The sequence below is a fragment of the Lepidochelys kempii genome, chromosome 12 (genome assembly GCF_965140285.1).
Source record: "Lepidochelys kempii isolate rLepKem1 chromosome 12, rLepKem1.hap1, whole genome shotgun sequence".
Lineage (NCBI taxonomy): Eukaryota > Metazoa > Chordata > Testudines > Cheloniidae > Lepidochelys > Lepidochelys kempii.
The window spans coordinates 1,330,037-1,354,782 of NC_136391.1; the positions used below are offsets into that span (position 1 = coordinate 1,330,037).

Here is a 24,746-nt window from a genome sequence, read left to right on the forward strand (position 1 = left end):
TTCAGCTTTCTCTGACAGGCTGTCACTCCAAGTACTGTCGGCGGTTCATAGTCTAGATGCAACTGGAGAACTACTGGGCTTCACCCAAAGGTCACTGGACTCAGAGCCTTCCCATACACTTAGGGAGTTGGGATTAATCCCACCGGCAGGCACACCCTAGAAATCTACAGAAACAAACCAAACAAACCCAGCAGTGGGAGGAGGGTTCTTGGCAGAGGATCGGACAGGCAGGACCATGGATTGTAGAGAAAACAAAAGTTCCAGTGATCCCAACTTTCTTCTACGCTTGCTGTGTAAATATTAAAGACCCTCACCCTGCCCCAAAGGAACATACCTGAGCAGGAAAGGCCACCCTAGCACTCAGCCTCTGAAAAAATGAACCCAACCCCTGGGGTCTCCCAGTGGTGCAAGTAGAATTTATTTCTTACCGGTATGCTGCACCAGCTAAAAGGAGGTGACACGTGACCCCCGCCCCCCATGACTCCTCACGTGACCCCACCCCGACCCCAGCCCAGGCCCCGCACTCTCTCCCTCCCCTCCCCATGCCGACAGATCCTCTGGCGCAGCTGTACCTCCTCCAGCCCAGCCCCACCCCCAGCCCTGTCCTCCAGCGTGGCTGCTGTATAGACCCCGGCCAGGAGACGCAGGCATGCAGCTGCGTGGAAGGGCTGGAGGCGGTACAGCCGTGCCGGAGGAGTTGCATGTTCTGCTCCATTTGCCACTGTGGTTCCCAGGAGAGCCCTGTAGTTTAGGGCTCTCCTGGGAACCGAAGCAGCAAAAGGAGCAGAATGTAAGGCCACCAGGCGGTCCCATGCTGGCAGCTCCTCCGGCACGGCTGTACCACCCCCAGGCCTGTCCTCTGCTGGGGCTGCTGTACAGACTCTGAACAGGAGACGAAGGTACACAGCTGCATGGAAGGCCTGTGGGCGGTACAGCCATGCCGAAGGAGGGCAGCCCCACGTTCTGCTCTTCCTGTGCCTTTCCAGTACACCGTACCAGCTATAAATAGCTTACTGGAACGGCGGACTGGACCGGATCACCCTACTTGCACCACTGGGGCCTCCATACCTGTGTCCAGAAACAACGCCTGGCTGGATGGGACCAAGTCCTGAGCTAGGACGGGGGTAAGGTCATCCTCCCTTTGACAGCAGATCTGTCCTCCCAGAGCTCATGTGTTGGGATCTTGGCTGAGAAGCTGGACCGGTTCTATGTGGAATGGATCTGTGTCGTGCGGGTCACACCCAGCCTGCCACAGTGGATTTTGGTTACTGTAGACACATTTCTGAGGTCCTTCCCCTCCACCAGCTCTGCTATGCAATGTCCACAGTAGGGAGCTGCTCAGACACTGTGGGGATGGCTTTGGCTTTCCTGCAGCAGGTGCCCTGCCAGGACTACGTGTTCTCCTCACCCCAGAGACATGCATGACAGTCGTTAGTGTGACGAATGAGGTTTATTCATCTTGTCATGTTGCACGTGAGTCTTACTGTCCTGTACTAATACTGTGTGGACCTGTTTCCCTGTGTGCTGCACCAACGCTTCGGTGGTGGGGATTGGGTGTGAGATTTTTGCTGAGGCCCTCTGCCCTGTTATTTGCACATAGGCTATGGCCAGTGCCTTTTGTAACTTGAGACCCAGGAGGGGGATGTGATCAGGTGACACTTTTTGCCCAGGAAGCAGGACAAAGAGCAGGCGGAGGAGCAAAGCGGGGAAGGACAGAGGTCGGGGCACTCTGCTGTGGGGCACTGGAAGAAGGAGAGTCCAGGGCGTCAGGCCCAGGACTCCCCAAGATGGACTTGGCTAAGAGTCACTGATTTCTGTGCTAACAAGTTCTGTTCTGTGCTGTGTACCTCTCAACTAATAAACCTTCTGTTTTACCAGCTGGCTGAGTCACTGCTGACTGTGGAGTTGGTGTGCCGTGCCCTTTGGCTTCCTCTGGAGCCCTGCCCGGGTGGACTCGCTGAGGAAAGCACACGGTGTGGAAGGGGAGGCTGAATGCTCTGAGGTCAAACCCAGGAAGGTTGAAGCTGTGTAAGCTTCTTGCCTTGACGACAGTATGCTCAAAGAGAGGAGGCTCCCCCAGAGTTCTGACGGACTTCATAGGGAGTAGTTCCAGAGCATTGCCTGGTGACTCTGTGACAGCTAGCTTTTCTCATTAGTGGATCTCAAAGGGCTTTATAAAGGCGGGTCAAGATCTGTCTCCCTGTTACAGTGGAGGAAACTGAGGCACAGAGAGGGGCACAAGTTCACACAGCAGGCCAGTGGCAGAGCTGGGGATAGAACCCACATCTCCTGAGTCGCAGTCCGGTGCTCTGTCCACAGCAGGTGTCACTCTCTAGGTCTAGGTGGAGTTGAGAAGGAGCTCACTTGGAAAATTTCAGAGTAACAGCCGTGTTAGTCTGTATTCGCAAAAAGAAAAGGAGTACTTGTGGCACCTTAGAGACTAACCAATTTATTTGAGCATGACCAATTTATTTGAGCATGAGCTTTCGTGAGCTCACGAAAGCTTATGCTCAAATAAATTGGTTAGTCTCTAAGGTGCCACAAGTACTCCTTTTCTTTTCACTTGGAAAATGACTTGCAAGTGAGCTCTGCCTTGGCTGTTCGTATGGGTAAGGGGCTTCCAGGCAAGATAACCCCTCCGCAGTAGGGTGCACAAAGGTGACCAGACAGGCTACTTCTGCCATGACTGGTACACGGTGTGCAGTGGGGGCGCTATTTGCATCAATAGCATTATCTTGATAGGGAGATGTGTTCACGTGAACTCTGCTGATTGAGCTAGTATCAGCTGAAGGTGACCCCTGCAAACTATTGGAGACACTGACATGACTGATGGCCAGTGAAACACCGATTGCACTAGATTTGTGTGTGGGTGCAAAGGCATTTCCTACTCACTAGAGGACAATTCAGTTGACTGACCTCTCATACCTAGACAAGGCCGGAGGTGCAGGGTGCTGTTTTTTGCTGTGGACTAATATAAACCTCACAGATCTACTGAAGGGGGCAGGGGTGGGGGAAGATGGTTTTATGCCACATTTGTACCCTCCTAGTCCAGGGATGAACCAGCCCATGCAGCAACATAGGCAGCCAGCAGGCCTCCTGCACTGCCTGATGGATGACAGTGCTGCTGCTTGCTCCTTCTCCCCCAGCTCACCTCTGGCTCCTCCACACACCCCAGCATGCACCCTGCACATGGGGCTATGGGGCAGCGAAGGGCATGTAGGGCAGCCTAGCCCTGTCTTCCACAATGCCTGCAGTTGTATATTCCCTTCCACCCCAGAAACCCTGGTTCTGTTAAATCTGGGAACCTCGCCTGTTGCAACAGAAGGTCAGATTTGGGCTGACTCCACTTTTACCCAACTCTACGTTGGGCCTGATTTTCCACTGCCCTGCGCCTTGTGCAGAGTGGGTACATGCTACTGCCAATCTGCTCTCATGACTCCTCACAGCCTTGTGCAGAGTGGGTACATGCTACTGCCAATCTGCTCTCATGACTCCTCACACCCCAGAGACATTCTGTCCTCTGCCAATCCCAGCACCTCCAGACCCTGCCACTCAGATGCTGCTCCCCCACCCTCTGCTCTTAAGCAACTCTGGCTCCCATGGCCAGGATTCTGTAGCCTTAATCCCTGTTGTTTTATTAACTCACCCCCATTAAAGTCCAAAATACTGACTCATTCCACATCACTCCCCAAGGACATATCTGTTTATTGTGGTATTCTGCAGCACCCTGGCAAACTGGGATCAGGTACCAACCGCTGCACAACCCGCAGGGAGGTGCTCTAAGGAGCCTGTGCAAATTTGGGTGACGTTCAGATTGGAGCTCCCAGGCATCACTAACTTCCAGACCCAGGGTCAACGTGGGCTCTCACTTACCCTCATGTGACCCCATTCAAATGAAGAGGATCACACGTGTGTAACAGCAGAATCAGTGTTCCAAGGCAGTGGGCTTTAGTCTTGCTGAGGCACGCTCTGAGGAGTCAGAATTTGTATATTCCCAACAACAACAAAAAAGGGGTGGGGGATTCCTAGGAAACCAAACTTTTCACAATAAAATGTCATTTTTGATAGGAAATTTTGAAAGAAAATGAAATTTTTCCTTTCAGTTTTTGAAAACCCCCACATGTTGGAAATTTCATATTTAAGTTTTCCCCTTGCTCTAATTTCCCCCCTACTAAATGAATAGATTGGATGGGGGGGGGGGGGAGGGCGGTGTCCAATTTTCTTTTCTCTCTTTTTTCCCTTTTCCGCTTTTTTCAACTTTGGAAAAGTTACAGTGGAAGAAGGAAACGCTGAGACTTTATCACTCTGGAATCCTTTAAAAGATGAGGGCATTTTGAAAAGATCCAGAATCCTACAGTTCGCTTTTTCCTGTTGCAAACTTTTCCAAAGTTAGAGAAGTTTTGAAAAGTTACAGAGTGGGAGAAAACAAACAAACGAAAAAACCCTGGATATTAGTCATTTTTATTGCATCTTCTGAGAAAGAGGAAAGAAGGGGCTGGGAAGGGGAGAGAAAACAGAGAAATAGATAGGAAAAAAAAGGAAATTTAACATTTTTGAAAAAGTAATGAAATTTTTTAAAATGGAAGATTACTTCAAACCCTGAAAAAAATGGGGGGGAAACTGAATTTTTTGTAAATGTTTTCCCCTAAGTTTTGACCATATTTTGGTGGTTCCATAATGCAATATCTTTTAGCTTCCAAATATTTGCCTTAAAAGCATCCGAACCTTGTGATACTGCTGCTAGGTATATTCTCTCCAAATGCCTTGCAAATGCCCTACATTCTAACTCTCCTTCACAGTCCTTTTGCCCAGCTCTGTTGAGCTTTTACGCCAACCAATTTCCACCAGCAGAGAAACTGGCCCTTTGTGGTTCTATGTCTACACGGCGCAGCAGTTCAAACTACTGGCTGTGCATCTGAGCACGCCCAGGTGCTGTGCTGTGACACCCCCGTGTGGCCACTGCACAGATTCGCTCCAACCCTTCTCTCTTCTGTTCTCTTCACAGGGGAACCTTTCTTATCTTGCCACAAGTATTCCTTTTCTTTCTTATCTTGCATCCAAACCTGCAACTGTCCCCCTCCTCCAAAAATATCTGACCTGGGCCAGCACAGTTTTTCTTTCTTCCACTTACATCTGAGTCAGAGCCCAGCCCAGTTCAGCCACTCCCAGTGCTGATCCCTGCTGTCAGCAGCTGTTACTTCTGCAGTAGCAAACACAAAGCCCTCCAGAGTAAGTGATCCCACCTGAATCTGGCTTTGCGCTTAGGCAGCAAAGGTAAACTCCTCCTGATTGTACCAAGCCTGAGAGTTAAGCAGCCCAGAGATGGTGCTAGGTCCAGGCTTGTCTGTTATCACTGAAAGCTGACTTTGTACCATGGCTGAGCCAGGCTGTGGGCAATGGGCAGGGCAAACCGCCAGCTGCACCAGTGAGTTAGCAAATTCCATGGCACCCTTTGCCGGCACAAAAGTGACACCTGGTGAAAGAATGGAGCATTTGGGACAAAACCAAGCCTGTTATATCTCTCCCCTTACGACCAGCCCAGCACATGTTCTCTGCTTCTCCCCTCTGCTGATCAAAGGGACACAGCTGACTGCAGCTCCTGGAATCACCATGGAACTGCCCATTAGTGGCATGTCCCAGCCCCAGTCGGACTCCTGGAATCTGTTCCCTGCTTCCACTCACGTCTTGTGGCTATCAGCCAGGGCATTCGGGGGTGGAATTCCCTCTTCAGAGTCAGCCCCCCAAATCTCCCCTCTGTGGGGGTTCACAGCCAAATGACCAGGAGATGCCTGAGCTGCTGTAGCAGGGCGAAGTGGGGAGGGGATAGAAGGGAGCCAGCTGGGCTCCCTGTCTGACCATCCCTCTGATCTGATACACAGCACCAGTGCAGCTCCCTCTCTGGGGACACCACGTGTGGCAAGAGCCCCTCACTTTCAGGCGTGTGGGGGGAGAGAAAGCAACCCAGGCTTCCCTGAATGTGATGACACCAACTCATCCCCTTCCAGTATAACAACCTTCTCCTGCTGCTAGCAAATGTATTTAGTTTTGTAGACAAGTGGTAGAAGTCTGTGCTGTAGCATTCACAATTCAAAGCTGTATTCATGATGGATGAAGTGGGGTGGTGACAGGTGCAACTAACAGAGTTTCTTTTTAGCTTTTTCATTCCCCAACACCCCCACCCAGGAAATGACAGATGAAAATCTACATTAAAAGAATGTTAATTAGATTGAAAAATCAAGGTCCTCAAAGTTAGGAATTGCCAGAATTAAGATTGCTTGTGCAACCTACTGCATCAAGATACAGTTCTTAATTACATGACCACATATTCTTTTTTCCACAGGCTGCATGCCTCCTTCAGTGCACAGCTGGATGGGCCAAGGAACAGAATTAAGGTTGTGCAGACAATTGTAAAGCTGCAAATCTTCCTTCTGAGGGCTTGACTTTGTAACCTAATTAACTTTCTTGGTATGCAGTTTTTTGTATGTGATCTATTCATAGCTTGAAGGAACCAGCCACAGCTCTACAAGTATCTCCCGAGAGCTCATCTGGTAAGGGAGGACATCTCTCTCTCTTCAGCACAAACCACCATAACCTCAGCCATATTTATTTCACACAGTATCAGGAATGAAACCAACCCATGCTCATAATAAATCCCATCATCACTCTCTCCAGAAGCTACATACCCTGCAAGCATCCAGGCCGTTGCAAAGAAAGCTGAGACCCATCTAGGAGGATCTGGCCTGAATTTGCTAATAAAGCTGGTGTTATGCCAGAGAACACCCTGGAGCCAGCCACTCCTGCAAATATGTTGGACATGTATAAAATCAATGTTGTGGGACCAATGTTGGTGACCCAGGTAAGAGTCTGCCTGTCACAGGGCTTCAACTGAGAATTTGTAGCTTCTACTTCGGTTTCCAGGGAAGAAAAGCAGCTGAAGAGATCTAGAAGTTCACTCATCTCTGTTCTAAGTCAAAGGGACCCAATCTTGCCTTAGTTACACCTGTGCCACCACCGTGATGTTAATAGAGTGGCAGTTGTGTAGCAAAGAAGAGAATTTAGTCCAAGGTTCATATAGGCATCCAGGTACCAGAAGCAAGACACAAATCATTCATTGCCATCTCTTTCCATTTCTCAGACCAGAGTGGTGCTTTGCTTTGCTGCTGATACCAAGAAAAGTTTGCTTGAGGAAAAAGCTGGATAGACTCAGACATTTATTATGATCCAGATCAAACCCCCTTGGCCATGTGCTGCTCACATGAACAGCTCTGATAACATCTCCGCTCATTGGCTTTTCTCTGCACTCCAGCCACTGCTGGCACTGAACACTTCCTGCACCCACTGCACTGTTTGCTCCTGCTAAACACAGAGTAAATGCCCCTCTTTTGAGTAAACATTTTGCAGTTGTAAAATAAACACTGTTTGATGAATGAAGTGAGAAGCCAGGACGTTTCTGGAGTCCTGAGACGTTCGCGGGGCTGCAGGACACTGTGAAAGCTGGGAGTGTCTCAGTAAAACCAGCATTTGTAGTCACTTCACTGGTAGGCCCCAGGATCATCAGGGCACAAGACCACTGTGATTTCCCCCTCTGGTGCAAATCCACACTCTTGCAGATGGATAGGGAATAAGTGAGGATGTGGTTTGTGTCTTCTGGAAGTATGATGGGGTTAATCTTCCTCCCTCTCCAGTCATTCCTCTCCCCACCTCCCCCAATCTTCCAGTGTCCCTATCTGCATCTCACCTATGGCCTTGGGTCCCATGTGCTCCAGCTGCATCCCCCGTCCTGCCTCATCTGTGTCTCCATGTCCTTTTGTCCCCCACTCCCCAATATTTCTCCCCCCTTCAACCCTTGTTCTTATTTGTGCCTCTGCCTGGCCATGAGAACTTGATCAGCTTCCAACTTTGGGAGGTCCAGCAGCTGCTGCTGCTTCTCCTCCAGTCCCTATTTCCACCTTCCCACACACAGCTTCACAAGATCTATGCTCCCCTTTCCTTCCAGAAAGGTGACTATTGGCCCCGCCCCACAGCAACAGCCTGGATTTGCTAGCTGTGTTCCTGGAAGGAAGCAGCGAGCACAGGAAGGTGTGGGCCAACTGCCATCAAGGCCAGGAACCCACTTTCCTGGGGCGGGTGCTTCAAACATAAGTGGAGTTTCATTCTCCCCCTTTTGTGTGCTTGCAGCAGGCAGAGAGGACGGTGGAGGACAGTGTGCAGGGAATTCTGAAAGTGCTCTCCACCCTCTCCGAGAAACACCATGGGATCGTTGTGGACTGGACAGGAAGAACTGTGCCATGATGAGAGCCTGGCCTACAGGAATGATTTCACCAGCAGCGTACACAGGACATCCTAGCACCCATCTGCATCTCATGAATAAACATCTCTGTCTGAACTAGCGTTGTTACTGAGTCTCTCTCCTCAGTCCTACAAAGAAGCCTTTCAGGTTATGGGTTCAGGACACAAGGAGGACATTTCTTTTAAGGGAAATTATTGCCTAGTAGTTAGAGGGGAGACAACTCTGCCATTGACCTCGTGGGCCCTTGGGCACATCACTTAGTCTCAGTCCCCGTTGCCCCCCCCATGCTTCCTGACCCCTGTGTAGCATTTGGAGAGCCTCTGATGAAAAACAAAGTATTACAATAGCAGTTATAGACACTAAATTAACTGTGCACGATCCAGCTGAGCTGACTGAAACAACAGACTCCAGGCACGGGGAAGATAGTGTGGATTTCCATAGACAACAAATTGGACTTTTAGGAGGAAATTCACCTAATGCTCTATCTATATTAGCTCATTAAGACAAAGCAGCAGAAAACAGTTGAATATGAAGCACCACTATCCACCCTCCCACTGCTCTACAAAGAGGATGTACACAGGTCTGCTTCACAGCGATCATCAGAGTTTATTGGTAAACAGCTGCACCAGCATTAGAAGTGTCAGTAGAAAAATAGAATTTACTTTTACATTGTTTTCTGTTATACAAAATTTGTTCATATTGGCTGTAGCAGTGAGTGCGATAGAGAGGGAGGCTGATTTGGTTCAAACCAGCACACAGTATGTGCACACACATGAACAGCAGGACCATGAACCTCTGCTCCAGGCATAAAATGACTCCAGTGCAGAAGGCCTCTTGACAGGCTTTTTGCTTCACTTAAGCCTTTGATCAGGCTCTCTGGACTAGGGTGAAATGCACCTTCAACAGTCAGGCAACAGAACCTATGCTTTCACATTTTTCTACAAGTTCTTTGCTAGTTGTGGTCATTTTGCCCCATGATGCAGTGGGAATTGCACTGCACCCAAACAAGCCTGTGTCATTTTAACAGCCCCATGCAACAGCTGCACAGACTTGTGATAAAAAGTTGGTGACAAAGAGCTACCTTCTAGGCATGAACTGTTATTACAGTGTCTTCACTGGCTCTTAAGATTCAGTCCCTCCCTCCCTCCCAGTAAATATTTTTATGTACAGGCTGAGGGCCAGATCCTCCGTTTTTGTAAACTAGCATAGCCCTATTTATTTCAGTGACACTACATCCATTCATACCAGCTGAAGATTAACTGTGAGCTTCTACTTGCTTAATTAAAGTTTAAAAGGACATTAAGGAACTGAGCAAGCACATTTGATGGTGGGGGTGGAAGACAGACGTTGCTTTTAATAATGGATTTGTTACACCAGCACAAAAGCTCTTCTTTTGGGTTTGGTTTATTGCATGGGAAAGGAGAGAGAAGGATGTCTCCTCTGTAGCCTTCTGCATTTTAACAGAGCGTGGACAATAAGACCAGAGAACACTGAAGATAGCAGAGCACTCATGAAGTTTCCCCTATCACTAAAATAATATGAACAGCCTTGCCCCTGTGACTCAGTATTTGATAAGACCTGATTGGTCACCTTTACAAGACCGCTCCCTGAAAAATTCACTGGACCTGGGCAAATTCAGATAAACACTACAGATAACAAATCATTCAACACTCAATGCCTACTGAAGATGCATATTCACACTCTTTAAGGTGAACAGATAAATGGTAGTTAAGGAAATTAAATAGGTAGAAAATAGAGCAGCTTCTAGGTCTTCCAGTTGCTCTAAGCCAGGGATTCTCAAACTGGGGGTCAGGACGCCTCAGGGGGTCACGAGGTTATTACATGGGGGATTGCGAGCTGTCAACCTCCACCCCAAACCCTGCTTTGCCTCCTGCATTTATTATGGTGTTAAATATATATATAAAAAAAGTGTTTTTAATTTATAAGGGGGGGTCGCACTCAGAGACTTGCTATGTGAAAGGGGTCACCAGTAAAAAAGTTTGAGAGCCACTGCTCTAAGCCATTTTATCTTCATATTTGTTCTAGCTCATAATTATGAGTTTGTTTCATTCAAGTTCAAACCACAGCAATTAATGGTCAAAAGCACAAAGATGCCCTCTGCTAGTGAGTGGCAATGGAAAGCAGCAGTGCGCTACCTGTGAGCTGAGAGATCTTTTAGGAGAACTTTTTGGCACCAGCTCCCGCCTCCCACCACTGCTTCCTTCACATCCCTACAGGAAGAGTCAGCAGCAGGACAACAAACCAGCAGGACAACAAACCCTCTGGATTTGGGGACTGCTGGTTCAACAAAACTGACTGTATAGGTGAGGGCACCTGCTCTCCAGCTTCATTTATCCCTCTGGATTGTCCTCATGAGAGACCTGCAGATTCTCAGCTCTTTCATGTCAGAATATTATGAAGCCTTTTCTGCTAAGCTCTCCCATGGGGTATGATCCTTGCTCTTGAGGGAATTCAAACACGGGGTGGGAACACAAGCACAGGGGTCACTGCAAATGTCTGGAATGCCAGTTTCTAGTGGCCCCCATAAAGAAAAGATTCTAAGATATTGAGTGTATCTGACAATAGCCCCATGGCACAAGACTTTTATAGACAAAGGAATTTTGTACCCAACAAAATTCAGGATCATCTGCAAAGCAAGCTGCGTTTAGGACATGGGCTATGCTGTGCAGATATTGGAGATAAATGGGAAAGAGGACAGGATACAAGGTGACTTTTACATAGCTCATTTTAGACTGCTTTTCCTCCTTTCAGACTCTTGGAAAGGAGTCTGAGGTGGCTAAAATAACCAAGCCTGAGCCACTAGGAGAGATAGATACAAGGGTAATAATGACAGCCCTGTCCATGCAGCATAACACATGTAGGATACATTTAGAATTCCCAGTGCTTAGTACAAGTTACTTGGTGTTCAGTGTGTTACAACAGCAGTTACATTTAATTTGAAGCTTTGCCACCTAAAGATTAGGCATTCACATGAAAGCCTCTCTCAGATTATCCCACAGCTTGTATTTTTTTTTTTTATTAAAACTAGACCAGTCAGCATTAGACCGATTCTAGGAAAGCCTCATCACAATAAACTGCCTCTCCAGATAACTGTTGATGGGCAATAGAAGACTATTATGCTAGGACAATTTCTTTATGCTGCAAAAAGTGCAATACCTCTCTTCTGGCTGTTTATGGTAGATGGCATTACGTAAGGAGGAAGTGATGGGTGTTATTGTAAAAGGAAGCAGGAATTTAGATGTAAAAGGCAATCTGGTTTGCCAATAAAATAATTAAAAACAAGTTCAGTAAAAAAAAAAAATCAACGATTTTTAAAAGTGTCTCCTGAGGAGCAGATGTCCTACTAATGGACACATCTGATGCTTCCTTTGTAGCAAGTGGATCTGGAAATGCAAATACATTGCCCTCGGCACCATGACAAACAGCGGGGAAGCTGCAGATGGCTACATAGCCTTAAAGGAATGCTTAGGGTTAGTCCCCAGGCCCTAGAGAACAAAGAAAGCACATGGCTGTACAAGGGCCCTTACTGCACAAGTGCCTTCTGTCAAAAGGGCAGAGAGTGAAAGAAGTTTAAAATCCTTTTCTTAAAAAACAAACAAAGAAAGGACAGAAGAGATCATGTTTCCTGGAAGTACTAGTCACTGAAGGAAGGGCAAATCACCCAGGCACTTTCTTGGACTCCCCCAAGACGCATCCAATCTTCAGAGACATCTCAGAGATGGTTAGGCCCAGATATTTAGAATGGAGGATGTGCAAGTGGCCCATTAAGACACACAGCTGGCACATGCTGTGACTCATGGAAGCCAGATGCAGAATTCTAAATCTCTGGACCTCTGATTAGTATAACATCAAATTAAAACTTGAATTACCTTCATGCCACTGTAAACATGTTAAGACTTTAAGTACTTAAAGGGAGAACTAACAAAAGCTTAATCAAAGTCAGGCTTTTTCAAGGCATGGAGATCAAGAGGGATACATACATGATTTACAACTACTTGTTGCTGGGGTAGTGGTCATTCACCAGAATTTGCCTCCTTAACAGAAGGTATATGGTGGCTGGTAATTTCACTGTAATTTCCATTTCTAAGTATCTAAAATGAGGTTTCCTTTTGCTGCTCCCCCCACTAAACCCAACAATTATCATTAGAAAGGTGGGGGGGGAAGGCCAATTAATATAGTTCATAAAAACTGCATTTCACATCTTTAAAAAGTGTTTTAAAAGGTTCATCACAAAGCGTAAAGTAGCAAGAGGTCAAAGCATTCACTGAACTCTGTACCTGCCAGGTCACTCAGTAGTAACATTTCTACAGCAGAACCTCTCTATGTCACATTGTAGATTCTTTCTGTTGCTACAACAGTTCATTGTTTGCAACATTATACTAAACGCTACTAACCCCAGAGGCCGGCCCTCCCCCCCCATCCTATGACTTCTCCCCCCCCAAAAACCTTGGCACTTAATGTTACCAAAATGTAACAAAATAAATGTTAATAAATTAGCTTCAGTTTCAACCAAGTCTACAACAGACTGAAGACTGATCAAACAGTATATTCTGGTTTGAAGATGATAATGCTTGCAGTAGCATCTGTGAAATATTTAACCCCTTATTTTCCAGGGAAGCATGGACACAGCTGTGCTACAAGAAAATCAAGACAAGCTTTTTTACTGTGCCTGCTTGTGTACTTTAGAGAAGCCAAGTTTAAACAAACCAACATTGTGTTGAGGAACTTCATCTGGAGTGCATAACCCCTCAGATTAGATCTCTTCCCTAGTTTAAATCATTCTGCTACCAAATCAGCGACAGAACCAGGCCTTTAGAAAACCAGACACATAACACCTTCCAGGTATGTCCAGGATCTTCGTCTCATGCTGTTTTCTGCCCAGAGCTTGAAAAATTGCCATATTCATGGACTACCTCTGCCACGCAGTCGAAATCTTCTCCCCTCCCGATTTGATCTTCAGACTCAAGTCTCCAGAGGAATGCTATAGAGTTGCTAAAATCCGTGAGAAGGAAACCACCATCACACAGAACGTTTGCCCCACACCTAGAGTAAGTGCTTCGAAGGGGATCATTTGTTTTGCAGCAGCTCTGTAAACTCCAGCAATAGCTGCACCTGATAAGAAAAGAGCGTTAATGTGCTATGGCAAGTTTGAGATAGAAACTTTTAGTCATACACAGGAATGGACAGCAAGGGCCAATCTCACAGTCTGGTCTATTTTTGTATGTTCAGCTTTGGTTATTTAGATGTCCAAACCACTGAATACATTGGAGTTTTACATCTAAATAAAAGAAAATAATCATGCTAGCAAATAACTGTGCTTGCAAAAAGCAATATAAACAAAATTTTGCCTGGTCTTTGTAAAGTCTCCAGTCATTAACCAGACATCTGTTTAAATCAAACACCTGAAGTACATTTTAAAAACTAAGTAGTTGGAAAGAATTGCTCTCTTTATTCAGCAGTTAAGACTAGAGTCTTGATTTCAACATTTTCTTCTCCAACTGTTCACTTCATTAATGCCTACAACAGCACAGAGTTCTTAGCGAGACATGTCAGCATTCTTTTAATGTAGTTTTAACTATGGAACAGCCCTGTCCACACTTAACAGCCACCAAAGGAGGGTTTAGTTTCCCAGCCACCCTATCAGACTGTCACAACACCACAATTAACATGGAGGTACTGCGATTTTATTATCCTATAGGTGATCACTGTTGGCAGGTTTTACTATAGGTGGTATACATATACACATGTGCCGGATGCATTGTTTACCATCCTCACAAGTTAAGGAAAGTAGAGAGAGGTTCCGACAGGAGAGGAGACTGGATACTACAGAAGGACCTGGGGCAATGGAAGGGATTTCACTGGGGAAAATGCAAAACATTTTATTTGAGACAGACATATACTCCCAGTACAAGGTGGGAATACGGCAGACAGAGAGAGAATGCGGGACTGGATCCTATGAAGGACAGCAGTAGCACATTACACGTTCATTGCAATGTGATACCAATCACAGTCCAGAAGTAAAATGGGATAATAATAAAACCTTGCTAATGCCTCATTGAATGGCGTATTGTATGGGGCTTCTTTAGATAAACTGTTTATTCAATGAGTTGTGGGACACCGTAGACCAGAATCTTTTGTGCCCATGACTCAGAATCCTTTGTTCAGTTTCAGGCAAACATACAGATCACTGGGAAAAAGAAAAGGAGGAGGACTTGTGGCACCTTAGAGACTAAGAAATTTATTTGAGCATAAATAAATAGCTCAAATAGCTGTAGCTCATAAAAGCTTATGCTCAAATAAATTGGTTAGTCTCTAAGGTGCCACAAGTACTCCTTTTCTTTTTGAGGATACAGACTAACACAGTTGCTACTCTAAAACAGATCACTGGGAGTGGCTGGTCATTACACATATTGAATCTATTTCCCTATGTTAAGTATCCTCACACCTTCTTGTGAAGTGTCTAAATGAGCCATCTTGTTTATCACTGCAAAAGTTTTTTTCTCCTGCTAATAGCAGCTCATCTTAATTAATTAGCTTCTTACAGTTTGTATGGCAACTTTCACCTTCTCTGTATGTATGTATATCTAAATCTTCTTACTATATGTTCATTCTATGCATCCGATGAAGTGGGCTGTAGCCCACAAAAGCTTATGCTCTAATAAATTTGTTAGTCTCTAAAGTGCCACAACTACTCCTGTTCTTTTTGCGGATACAGACTAACACGGCTGCTACTCTGAAACCTGTCATACAGATCACTGTAAAATATTTTAAATATATTTCAAGTCTGAAAAAGTGACTAGACGTGCCACAGTTAGATTCCACATTTATCTTCCGGCTCAATGTTAATTGTTCTCCATTTGAGCCTGTTTTGAAATCCTCTGTGAAAGACACTAGAAAAAGAGAGCATTAAGAAACTGTATGGGAAGGTCTAACTTAAAGCACATGGGGCAGGACCCTTACTTTGAGATGTTAGTTCCTTTCTCATGGGGAAGAAATAGCATCCCACTTCAGCAAGCATCTGAAGTGAACTCTCACCAAGAGACACCCATCAGTCAAATGAGTACTTTGGAAAGTCTAACATACTTGTTAAGATTCCAGCAGAAATTGGTCCCACGATGCCCATCAACAGGATGCTTACAGACATGAACCTACCATATTTGTGATGTCTGAGGGTGAAGAGCGCCAGTAATCCCGCAGGGATGTGGAAAAAGAGAGAGGACACCAGTGCCCACAGGAATACACCATACCACATTTCTGCAAGGCAAGGAGAAAGAGAGTTGACTCAGGCAGGACACTTCACCGTCTACCTGAACACAACAGCCGCTACCAAAGGCTCTGTCATAAATATACAGCTAAGGGTAGCATAATATCCCTCCCTTACCTATAAAGGGTTAACCAGTTCAATTAACCTAGTAGGCACCCGACCAGAAGGATCAATGGGGAAAGAAAATAGTTTCAAATCTGGAAGGGTTTGTTCTGGGCTCTGCGGGTGTTCTCTCGGGAGACAAAAGAAAAGACCAAGCAAGTAATCCAGCTCCTACTAAAATAATGTTACAAAAATAGTAAGTAATAGCAAAAAATGCATTAAATTATCTTTTGTTTTAGCTTGTAAGTTTTCCCTGTGCTAAAAGGGAGGTTTATCCCTGGGGTTTTTTGTTTTTTTTTTGGGTAACTTTAAAGTTTTGCCTAAAGGAAAATCCTCTGTGTTTTAGAATCATAGAATATCAGGGTTGGAAGGGACCTCAGGAGGTCATCTAGTCCAACCCCCTGCTCAAAAGCAGGACCAATCCCCAATTAAATCATCCCAGCCAGGGCTTAGTTTTAAATCTGATTACCCTGTAAAGTTACCTTCCATCCTAACTTTACCAAGGTGCTTCTTTTACTTTTTTTCCCTTTATAATAAAGTTCTGTTTTTTAAAAATCTGGTTTCCCTATTTGGTTGGTGTATTATTCTCAAGCCTCCCCAAAAAAGGGGGTAAAGAGGCTTGGGGAAATATTTTAGGAAACAAACTCCAAGTGGTCCTTTTCCTAAATCTTTGTCTAACTCACTTGGTGGTAGCAGCAGTACCCACCCAAGGGGGGGAAAAAAGAATTTGTGCCTTAAAAAAGTTTTTAACCTCAGCTGGTAAAAATAAGCTTAGGGGGTCTTTCATGCGGGTCCCCACATCTGTACCTTAAAGTTCAAAATGGGGAGGGAACCCTAACAGGCTTCTATCAGGATTGGGCTCCCACTGTGCTAGGTGCTGTACAAACACACAGGATGACAAAGTTCCTGCTCTAAAGAGTTTAAGAGGAAACAAGATATAGACCATGTACCCTAAGAGTGTCCATGATGTAAGGGACCAAGCTGTGACCTCACTACACGCAGCTACAGAAGTTTGCTCGGATTTGGGAATGGCAATGCTAAGACGACATTCGGCCATTACAAATGCCTGCCCTAACTTCAGAACAATTTGAAAGTTACATTGTAGTTTTGGAATTGATGTATCACAAGTGTAAACGGCCCTGTAATAATCCCTTGAGCATCTACAATCTGATCATTTGTTTATTATAGCAGCCAAGATACAGGCACACTTCTCTGAATCTCTTCATGCTACCAAAACTTATTCCATGCTGGAGGGAGATCAAAGGAACACCGAATTGTTTTGGAATAGGAACCTGAAAAAGCAGTAACTAGACAGAATACTGCACTGGTCTGCATCGCTGTCAGAAAATGAGCCTTCTTAGTGGAGTTGGGGGAAGGTAAGGAAGAGATCAAGAGAGCAATTTCTTTAGCATGGCCAAGGGATACGACTATGCATTGCACACCATGATCTAGCTTGAAAGTGACACTGAATAAGAATGGTAGCACCTCCTTAGCAGGAAAATTGCTCCCCACAGTATAGTCAGACTTGCTCAGTTTTGTGACAATAACATGATTGACTGCTTTTTACTCCAATGAGTCAACACAACTACTGCTGGATTCTATGCTGGCTGGTGCAGAGTGGAACAACTGCAGGGCCAAATTCTGCCCTCATTTACACTCATGCAACCCCATTCAGGACAAGGGCTAGAGCTACCCTTGCAGGCAGGATGTGACCTGTTGCTTTTGTTATTGGTGATGATTAGGGCCCTACAAAATTCATGGCCATGAAAAATGTGTCACGGACTGCAAAATCTGGTCTTTTGTTTGCTGTTACCCCATACTATACAGAGTTCACAGGGGAGGCCAGTTTTTCTCAAGTTGTGGTCCCTGACCCAAAAGGAAGTTGCAAGGGGGTTACAAGGTTATTTTAGGGGGCTCACGGTATTGCCACCCTTATTTCTGTGCTGCCTTCACAGCTGGGCAACTGGAGAGTGGCAGCTATTGGCCAGGCACCCAGCTCTGAAGGCAACGCCCCGCCAGCAGCAGCGCAGAAATAAGGATAGCAATACCATACCATGCCACCCCTTCTTATGTGCTGCTGCCTTCAGAGCTGGGCGGTCAGAGCGCGGCGCCTGCTGACTGAGGGCCCAGCTCTGCAGAAGTAAAGGTGGCAATACCAGACCAGGCCATCCTTACTTCTGTGCTGCTGCTGGCGGCGGTTCTGCCTTCAGAGCTGGGCTCCCGGACAGCAGCCACCGCTCTCCAGCTGCTCAGCTCTGAAGGCAGTGTCACAACCAACAGCAGTGTAGAAGTAAGGGAAGGAGTACTGCAACATGCCCTACAATAACCTTGTTCCCCCTGCAAACTCCTTTTTGTGTCAGGACCCCACTGTGAAATATCAGAATTAAATAGCTGAAATCATGAAATTTATGACTTTAAAATCCTATGACCATGAAATTGACCAAAATGGACTGAATTATTTAGGGCCCTAGTGATGATGCACAAGCCAGATAGAAGCCATCTTGACCTGCATATCCCCAGCTGAGTTTGCAGGACTGGCAATTAAGGAAAAGTTGTATTTGTAAACTGACTAAATAGGAGATGGATTCACCCAGACAGTCAACATGGAAGCAAGTTTTGGTGCTAGGGCACCCTTAAAATCTTATTTGAGTATTTAAAAAAAATTCTAGTACTGATCCCGAGAGGAAAAAAAAAACCTAAGTGCCATGGCATAAAGATCCTGTGTTATTTATCTGCTAGATTTCTGCTGGAAAATTAGTTAACAGCTTGGATTTCCAACACTAATGGGCTGTTTGAAAACCACATCCTTGAGTCAAACAGCAGAGTACAGTAATAAAGAAATGTACAAAAGCAGCAAAGAGTCCTGTGGCACCTTATAGACTAACAGAGGTATTGGAGCATAAGCTTTCGTGGGTGAATACCCACTTCGTCAGATGCACGTAGTGGAAATTTCCAGAGGCAGGTATAAATATGCAATCTATGCTATTACTTGCAATTTGTTTTGATCCTTTGACAACTATTGCTCTGATGAAGTGAGCTGTAGCTCACAAAACCTTATGCTCAAATAAATTTGTTAGTCTCTAAGGTGTCACAAGTACTCCTTTTCTTTTTGCACATACAGACTAACACGGCTGCTACTCTGAAACCTGCTCTGCACCTGTTCTTCTAGATAATAGCTGCCTCTGAACCTGAGCAATAAGGATGCCTAGAAACAGAAGGCAACTTTTTACTCTTGTGTAAGTGTAGTACTTCAGAAGCAGCTCTCTCTCCAGGACAACAGCTTGGATTCAAGCATCATTAGGAAGCAGTTAAATTAAGTTGGCAGAAAAACTGACTGAGTTTTTCTTCCCATGATGAAATAGAACTCAACTTGTAAGCTTGCTGACAAGGACTCCTGCACTACTTCTGCAGAAGTTATTTCAGGTTAACCAAGCAAGAAATTTAAAATCTTGTAATGTGACAAGTGTTAATACCACAGATTCTGGAAACTTTTTTTTTTTTGAGTGTAGGGACTGGCGTCCTGATAGCTCTGCCAGAGGACTAAAATGATGATCTTTGAGAACCACTGTTGCTATTGTAAACATCCTTTGAAATGAGGAACTCCTGCTGTACTTCTCCTTTGTCTTATTACTTATTATTGTATTACAATACCAAGCTCTGTATGGATATGCACTTTCAAGTCTTGCTTAATCTTTTTAAAATAACAAAAGCACTACAAATTAATTAACTCTCCCTCAAAAAAAAGTTATCAATTGTACCTCTGAATTGAATTTGCCACTACAGCGATGCATCTATTGCTTTGTTAATGCATTATTTAATGCAGTTGGAGTCGTAACAGCTTACCGATTTTAATAGAGTTGGTTCAAACAAAATGCATTACTTGTAACTCCTTGTTTTGTTTACTAATCAAACAAGCTTGCCACTTCTATATTCTGCACTCAGAATAATACGGAATTCTTAAATCAAAATTAAATATTCTTCTAAAAAAATCTGCTCTAGGAATTATTTGGGGGGTGTTCTCTGGCCTGTGTTATACAAGAGGTTAAACTAGAGGATCACAACAGTCCCTTCTGATCTTTGAATCTTGAGACATATAATATTTAAATATAGCACCACAGTAGAAAAGCAGCTTAAATACTGCAGCGAACGAGGTCTCAAGTGTAGAAGTTAGAGAAATAGCCAAGGACTTTTTTTTTTAAATTCCCCAGTGAGATCGCTGTTAGAAAAGCCTTCCTACTGAGTAAACAAAATCGAGTTCCCTCTCACTGCTCTCTAGAACGAAACGAAGTTCAGTAAAACACAACCTGCATTTGTGACTGAAGTGATACCAAACCTGTAATGAGATTCCTAGTAGTTTTTAATGCAAGCAAAGCTACCCTTGCGTCTAGCCTCTCAACAATTAACCAAAGAGCAGCCCCTTTTTACACTTGCTTCAACTAGCAATACTGTAATAATCAGAAAAGGCTTCACTCCAAAGCTCCAAACTACACACAGACTGTATGTATCAGACTGTGATATTGTACGTACACTGTAAGTCTGCAGCCTGTTTTTGCTCACACTGTAAACTTGTCCCTTTATTTTAAATGCCATTCTCTATATGGAGTGTCAAATGTCATGAAAACTGGAGAAGCAACTGTACTGCCAAAGATATCCATCCATACAGGGGACCAATAATAAAGAGGATTAAGCACATAAGAATGGCCATATTGGGCCAGATCAAAGGTCCATCTAGCCCAGTATCCTGTCTTCTGACAGGTTTCAGAGTAACAGCCGTGTTAGTCTGTATTCGCAAAAAGAAAAGGAGTACTTGTGGCACCTTAGAGACTAACCAATTTATTTGAGCATGAGCTTTCGTGAGCTACAGCTCACTTCATCGGATGCATACCGTGGAAACTGCAGCAGACTTTATATATACACAGAGAATATGAAACAATACCTCCTCCCACCCCACTGTCCTGCTGGTAATAGCTTATCTAAAGTGATCATTAGGTTGGGCCATTTCCAGCACAAATCCAGGTTTTCTCACCCTCCACCCCCCCACACACAAATTCACTCTCCTGCTGGTGATAGCCCATCCAAAGTGACAACTCTTTACACAATGTGCATGATAATCAAGTTGGGCCATTTCCTGCACAAATCCAGGTTCTCTCACCCCCTCACCCCCCTCCCAAAAACCACACACACAAACTCATTATCCTGCTGGTAATAGCTCATCCAAAGTGACCATTCTCCCTACAATGTGCATGATAATTAAGGTGGGCCATTTCCAGCACAAATCCAGGTTCTCTCACATCCCCACCCCCCACCCCCATACACACACAAACTCACTCTCCTGCTGGTAATAGCTCATCCAAACTGACCACTCTCCAAGTTTAAATCCAAGTTAAACCAGAACTTGGGGGGGGGGTAGGAAAAAAAAAGAGGAAATAGGCTACCTTGCATAATGACTTAGCCACTCCCAGTCTCTATTTAAGCCTAAATTAATAGTATCCAATTTGCAAATGAATTCTAATTCAGCAGTTTCTCACTGGAGTCTGGATTTGAAGTTTTTTTGTTTTAAGATAGCGACCTTCATGTCTGTGATTGCGTGACCAGAGAGATTGAAGTGTTCTCCGACTGGTTTACGAATGTTATAATTCTTGACATCTGATTTGTGTCCATTTATTCTTTTACGTAGAGACTGTCCAGTTTGACCAATGTACATGGCAGAGGGGCATTGCTGGCACATATCACATTGCTGGATGTGCAGGTGAACGAGCCTCTGATATATATATAGCCTCTGTGTATATATAAAGTCTGCTGCAGTTTCCATAGTATGCATACCATGAAGTGAGCTGTAGCTCAGGAAAGCTCATGCTCAAATAAATTGGTTAGTCTCTAAGGTGCCACAAGTACTCCTTTTCTTTTTGTCTTCTGACAGTGGCCAATGCCTGGTGCCCCAGAGGGAATGAACAGAACAGGTAATCATCAAGTGATCCATCCCCTGTCCCCTACTCCCAGCTTCTCGCAAACAGAGGCTAGGGACACCATCCCTGCCCATCCTGGCTAATAGCTTTTGATTCAAGTGACCCCTATTTGTACCCACATTCATTTAGACGGGGGGGGGGGAGCAGTTTTTACCTACAGCTTTTAAAATAGAAGCATGGTTTTGTTGGCTGGTGCATGTGGGACACAATCAATCAATTGATTTTAAAGGTTGGAGTCACTGCCTGATTGCACTTGACCTATTACTGTCACCAAGAACACTTAGCCACCATTTCTCACACCTGCTTCCCAGGCATTTACCATGTTTCAAAACTTGCTGAAGGCCTGGCAGGGTTTCGCTTGAATCTAGGGGCAATGCAAACCCATTTGATGAGCTTCTTTCTAGGAGAGACACCACAATTCTGTTCTCTAACCTTACCTACTTATAGGGCATTTTTACAAAAGATTCCCAGTGTGGCCATCACCTAATCAGTGATCTCAAGGGTAGGAGCCCTGTGGGCAGGCTCTAGCTGATGGTTTCAGCACCGCCACAGTTAGATTTGCTCAGTTCTGGTCACCCTTTCTTAAAGGACAGACGGCAGGGGGGCTTGGAGCCAAGCACTGAAAACTGTGATTCCAGGGCCTGGCACTGCTCAGTTCAGACAGAGAATGTGACCAGAACACACAGACTGATGAAGGGGGGGCGGCGGAATCGGTCCCGGGGGAGAAGGGGCGGACGTGGGCGCAGCTGGAGGCTGTCCTGAAAGGCGGGGCCGGGGCCGGCGCCGGAGAACGGACGGGGCGGGAGCGGCGGCGGCCGGCCGGCTTCCCGGAACTTGGGGCGAGCTCAGGGCCCCCAGGGACGGGCTCAGAAAATGAAGCGGGGGCGGGTCTGCGGTCCCGAAGGATGGGGCCGGAGAATGGACCGGGTCGGGGTCCCGGAAAGGGGCGGGGCCGGGAGCCGGGTCCCGGAGGGGACGCGGAAGGGCGTCGGGGTCCCGGAAAGGGGCGGGGCCGGGAGCCGGGTCCCGGAGGGGACGCGGAAGGGCGTCGGGGTCCCGGAAAGGGGCGGGGCCGGGAGCCGGGTCCCGGAGGGGACGCGGAAGGGCGTCGGGGTCCCGGAAAGGGGCGGGGCCGGGAGCCGGGTCCCGGAGGGGACGCGGAAGGGCGTCGGGGTCCCGGAAAGGGGCGGGGCCGGGAGCCGGGTCCCGGAGGGGACGCGGAAGGGCGTCGGGGTCCCGGAAAGGGGCGGGGCCGGGAGCCGGGTCCCGGAGGGGACGCGGAAGGGCGTCGGGGTCCCGGAAAGGGGCGGGGCCGGGAGCCGGGTCCCGGAGGGGACGCGGAAGGGCGTCGGGGTCCCGGAAAGGGGCGGGGCCGGGAGCCGGGTCCCGGAGGGGACGCGGAAGGGCGTCGGGGTCCCGGAAAGGGCGGGCGGGGCGGGGCCAGCCCGGTACCTGGGAAGCTGACCAGCGGGGTGGTGAACAGGGTGCCATTGTCCACCCGCGGCACAAGGCGCAGGCTCAGGATCTGCTGCAGGAGCCCGCCCGCGCCCGGCTCGCTGCTCTCCATTCCGCCGCCATTAAGGGCCGGGAGCAGCCTCGGCGCCTCACCTGAGAGGGCCTCCCGGAATTCGTCAGCCCGCCCCGGCGGAACGGACGGCTCTGTGCGCCAATCGCACCGCGGATCGCCGGTCGGGTCCCGCCTCTCCCCATGACAGACAAGAGCCTCTGCCCATTACCCCACGGTGCCTAGCGGGGTGGGACGCCGCTCGGCTACGCCTCCCGCCCTGACACTCTCGCAAGCGCAAGTGCGCCCCCTGCGGGCGGAGGGCGCCGCACCAGCTCTGTGCGCTCAGAAGTCCCCGATCCCCGCCCCGCTGGCTGGCAGCGCCCCCGAGCCGGTCCTGCACGTGCCGGGGCCTCAGGCTGCAGGCACTGTCCGCAGTCCCGGCCCCCGCGGGTCCTCCAGCTTCGACCGCCGCCTCCCTCCGCTGCAGACGTGAGCGGATAGCGGGGGGGAGCGGGCTCACTGCTCCTCTCAGCGCAAGGCCTGGCCACCCCTGCACAGTGACTTCGCTCCCAAAGCCGGAGCCCAAGTGGTGCCCGGGAAGGAGGGTAGGGCAGGTAATTAACTGGCCACCTATTTTTAAGGCAATAAAGGGAGCAGTAGAGCTGGTTGGCGCGGGGCCCTGTGTGTGTTATCAGCCTACGAGCATTTGTACAATCACGGCTTGGAAACAGACTGTCTGAATGGTGCGGCTCTTGCCGAGCGGCAACTGCACAGACAGTGGCTAATTCAACCTCAGGCCCCTCTAGCAAGGTGGGCCAGTGTCATTATTCCCAAAGGAAACAGGAGCGGAGAGGCAAAGTCACCTGCCCATAGCCTCTGAAGAAGACAGCGACAGAGCTGGGCACAGAACCCAGGCGTCCGGCTCACGGCCACCTGCTTTAATCCACCGGACCCCACCCCCTTCCCGGAGCTGGGCACAGAACCCAGGCGTCCGGCTCACGGCCACCTGCTTTAATCCACCGGACCCCACCCCCTTCCCGGAGCTGGGCACAGAACCCAGGCGTCCGGCTCACGGCCACCTGCTTTAATCCACCGGACCCCACCCCCTTCCCGGAGCTGGGCACAGAACCCAGGCGTCCGGCTCACGGCCACCTGCTTTAATCCACCGGACCCCACCCCCTTCCCGGAGCTGGGCACAGAACCCAGGCGTCCGGCTCACGGCCACCTGCTTTAATCCACCGGACCCCACCCCCTTCCCGGAGCTGGGCACAGAACCCAGGCGTCCGGCTCACAGGAAAGCGCAGAGCGGTCAGGGTGACGAGCCCCGAGGAACTGCAGCCCTCACAGATGTACGGCACCGACGGGGGCAGGGCGGCCGGCGCGACGCATGCTCGACGGATTGGTCCCAGCAGCCGCCCGGCGCTTCTTTCGGACAGAGCGCCGCCCAGCGGAAAAGCCACTTCCGCATCCCGCTACCGCCGGGTGTTCCGTCCCTCCAAGTGCCCCTCGAGACGCTCTAGCCCCCCAGCTCTATGGTGCCCCCAAGCGCAAGAGGGCGCTCTAAGCATTCCGGTGCGTGGCTCTATGGTACGTCTC

General features: G+C 47.6%; 2 protein-coding genes across 3 annotated transcripts in view; one reads left to right on the forward strand and one right to left on the reverse strand.

Moving 5' to 3' along the window:
- Positions 1-8,876: 8,876 nt before the first annotated feature.
- TMEM170A (transmembrane protein 170A) lies at positions 8,877-24,151 on the reverse strand. 2 transcript variants are annotated; one of them, XM_073307051.2, is made up of 3 exons: positions 23,096-24,151; positions 15,395-15,565; positions 8,877-13,423 (listed from the first exon to the last, which is right to left on the reverse strand). In XM_073307051.2, the coding sequence occupies exons 1-3, from the start codon at positions 23,208-23,210 to the stop codon at positions 13,293-13,295; spliced, it is 417 nt and encodes a 138-aa protein (XP_073163152.1). In that variant the 5' UTR covers positions 23,211-24,151; the 3' UTR covers positions 8,877-13,292. The 2 variants fall into 2 exon arrangements, with proteins under 2 accessions (XP_073163152.1, XP_073163153.1); XM_073307052.2 differs by having other exon boundaries at positions 15,464-15,565; positions 23,096-24,145.
- Positions 23,140-24,746, forward strand: part of CFDP1 (craniofacial development protein 1) — a 127,612-nt gene continuing 126,005 nt past the window's right edge. The window contains exon 1 of the mRNA XM_073307049.2: positions 23,140-24,737. Coding sequence (XP_073163150.1) covers positions 24,683-24,737 — 55 coding nt within the window. The 5' untranslated portion in view covers positions 23,140-24,682. The remainder of the gene's footprint in view (positions 24,738-24,746) is intronic.